This window comes from Paramormyrops kingsleyae, chromosome 13, assembly GCF_048594095.1.
Source record: "Paramormyrops kingsleyae isolate MSU_618 chromosome 13, PKINGS_0.4, whole genome shotgun sequence".
NCBI lineage: Eukaryota > Metazoa > Chordata > Actinopteri > Osteoglossiformes > Mormyridae > Paramormyrops > Paramormyrops kingsleyae.
In genome coordinates this window covers 9,164,462-9,167,797 of record NC_132809.1, presented here as the reverse complement: position 1 = coordinate 9,167,797, position 3,336 = coordinate 9,164,462, and the positions used below count along the sequence as shown (strand labels likewise).

Genomic DNA, 3,336 nt, shown 5'->3' with positions numbered 1-3,336 from the left:
TTATAACATACATTAAAAACACTATATAAAAATATAGACACTAAGTATTTCACTTCATGTAGACTTCGTATGCAACTTTAATAAACGAATCTAAAAGTGTTTCACAATTCTGTGTTTATATTTGAATAAACACGGGTAGCAAACTATTTGTTGCTCAGATTATTATTTCTTTTTTAAAATGTTACATGCATTAAATGTAAATGTTGCACACAAAACTGGAAAGGACCATTATGCTTCTTGCTTGTGGTTAATCAGCCAATTGATGTCAACGTAAAAAGATCCAACAAGTCTGCTTAAAGTAAAAATGAAAAGTGTAATTGTTATTTAGAGCGTCTCACAATACCACATGGTGATCTCCTGATAACTTAATCTATAATCACATCAGATCTGGTTTCCTACTGTTACATTTCTAGAGAGCAAGGCTCAATGCAGCATCTCATATGAAACGCTGTCCCTTTAAGAGGGTTGCCCCCCCCTCCCCACCACTCTCCCTCTGCCTCTCTCTCTCCCTCAATCACATAGGCCCTCCAACAACCGTTTGTGAAGCAGCAGCTGTCCCTCACACGTTTGGTAGTTGTGTGTTGAGAATCAGCAGACTTTGCTGCCCATCGCCGAAGCAGGTGTTGGGGAAACCTTTAGCCCCCCAGCGTCATGTGAAACTTACTGGGAGACCTCCCCGTGAGCTTCCTACTCGCAGGATTTTACACTGGAGAAACTGGACCATCCTGAGCCAGACGAGGGGAGCTGAAGAGTTTTTTTTGTGGTTCTTCCTGTTCTGCTCATGAGTGAGGAAACTAAAAACTTGATGAGGACTGGAAGAAGACACCGAACCGGGAAGGTCTGTAAACGAAGTGTTTGCCTCTTCAAAAGGAGGGAAAAGGAAGAAAACTTTTCACTGAGTGAATTCTTCCTCCCGCTATGCTCTTTCTTTGTCACGTTAGCACAATACTGAAATACCGTCAGTGACAGTGCCAACTGTCCGCAAACGTAGGGTCTGCCCGACGTCTTAAAGCTTAAGCCTCCACCTGCTCTTGTTCTTCCCTTCGACTCAGCAATTTCCTGGTGAACCATCAGCGTGGCTGGACTCTTTGATCAATGGCCACATTGAGAAAGCTTCAGTAATGACTTGTTTCTGTGGACGTGCTGCTGTATGGGTACCATGCGAGTGTCATCGTGGGAAAGAGTTCCTCGCTGGATCACGGTTCATGGAACAGCCGTGACGCAAGGGACTGTGAACTGCATTGAGCGTTAAAGTTGTCTCAGGTTGTAGGCTGCAGGCTTCTGGAGGGTAGCACAGAGAGAGAGCTTACTGAAGAGAACCCAAATGAGACAAGAGGAGCTTCCATGGAGGTCAGCGTGGTCCCCGATTTGTTCCACCCCATGCCGGTGCAGACTTTTACTAGCCAGCCTTCTGTTGCAGGCAAAGTTACTAGCCTAGATGTACCCCCTCCTGCCTTGCCTTCTGGGGAACTTGCACCCAGCCCCCTGAAGCAAGGGCAGGGAGGCATCCGGAGGGTGTGCCGAACCGAGGAAGCTACCCCCAGCCCCTTCCCGGACCTGCCGGCAGGGGTGCTGGAAATGAGGGTCAAAGAAGGAAGCAAGATTCACAACCTCATGGGTTTTGCTTTGGCGCGAGTGCAGGGGGAGCAGGGGACCGGGGGTGGCGTCAGGCAGCTGGTGTTTGTGGGCTCAGGACGTGCCGTCACCAAGACCATCACCTGCGCAGAGATCCTGAAACGCCGGGTAGAGGGACTGCACCAGCTAACCAAAGTGCAGCAGAAGATGGTCCATGAGGTGTGGGAGGGCAGCCAAGACGGGGCAGCCAAGGCGGGGGTGACGGTGCACAGGACGGTGCCCGCCATCAGCATTCTCCTCTCCAAAGACCCGCTGGACCCTCAGGAGCCTGGATACCAGCCGCCCCTTGCACCCGGAGTTGGCTGGGCGCCGCCATCCAAGAGGGAGGATGAGAACAGAGACATCACACAACCGGCGAGCAAGAGGCTACCTGATGCTCTCCCACACCAACCCAGCTCCAAGAAACCACATCTATAGGCAGGACTTCAATTAACTGATACCCCGTTCGGGCCAGCTGCACACCTGGGAGAGAATTGGCACTGACGGCTCTGTCGTATCCACTCTGCATGGCACGGTGCTCGATAAATATGTAACAGGGAGACATGCAAACACGCGCAAATTGATTACAATTGAACAGCCAGAGTCCATCTGAATGAGAACTGATTGCCAGACTCTGAAATTCTCATCGCATTTATACACCTAGCAGCTCCCCCACGTTATCTATTAGGATTTATGCCGCACAGGTGCCACCCGTGGTTACTACTGCTACTGCTCTCATTGCATTTTAAGCTGCCTGCTGTCCGGAGAGTCTGCATTTTAAAATGCAAAACACATTTGAAATGCTCCTGCATCACGATAGGACGCTATGTCATTCATCTAAATTATTTATTTTAATATTTATTTGCACCCATCCATCTCCTAATCACATATGTTGATCAGGTTATTTGGACACATTTTAGAAACGGAATTAGGTACAAGGTGTTCTCAGAAGACTGAATGACAAAAATTAAGCATAATAATTTTAAGTTTTAGTGTGTTCATAAATAGCATGACAAAAACGCTTTTGATCTCATCTGTCCATCCTCCAAAGACATGACGGCTTAGAATAATTTCTATATTAAGGACCTATGTGGAGGTTTTCATTTTGTTTTTTGTTTTGGTGACTTGCATGCCGTTTAACGAACTATCACTGAAACAAGGATGACTGTGCTAAAGCTAACGTGAAAAGATTTGTTCTTCAGAAAGATGCTGATGTAAGAGAAAGTGTTCAGATTTGCCAGGGATTCTGAAAGAGAACTCAGTATAAATATGAGCATTTGAACGCAGAGAGACGATATTTGCAACAGAATGCAATAAAACTGTCAAGTCAGTTAAAAATGCACGCTTTACAGAGCTCTGCGAGAGCAGAACAGTGCCGATTCAACGCCCTGCATTACTGAGTGGCCAGTCGTGCGAATCACCCCGCTTGCTGCCAACGTTTCAACGTGCCTCTCAGACCGCTCTCGGGCTGAAAGCAGGAAGGCATCGGACAGTGCTATCGATCAGGACGCAGGCCAGAGGCACAGTCTGTGACTACGGGGACAGATTTCATAAAGTACACCTCAAGCATCTATCTTAAAGCGTGCATTACAATCCTAGGAGAGCGTGAATCGACCAACCCCAGAGTGTGTGAAGTGGATTTTTCTACATGCTTTGTAAATCTGTAAATAGGCATGAAGTCAATGCATTACCTGCCTTTTTCAATAAATTATTTCTGCATGA

At 47.1% G+C, this 3,336-nt stretch overlaps 1 protein-coding gene across 1 annotated transcript; it reads left to right on the top strand.

Moving 5' to 3' along the window:
- The first annotated feature begins 542 nt into the window (after nt 1-542).
- Nucleotides 543-3,336, top strand: LOC111848206 (ribonuclease P protein subunit p25-like protein). The gene has a single exon (XM_023820027.2). It carries the CDS (start codon nt 1,345-1,347, stop codon nt 2,050-2,052), a length of 708 nt encoding a protein of 235 aa, XP_023675795.1. The 5' UTR covers nt 543-1,344; the 3' UTR covers nt 2,053-3,336.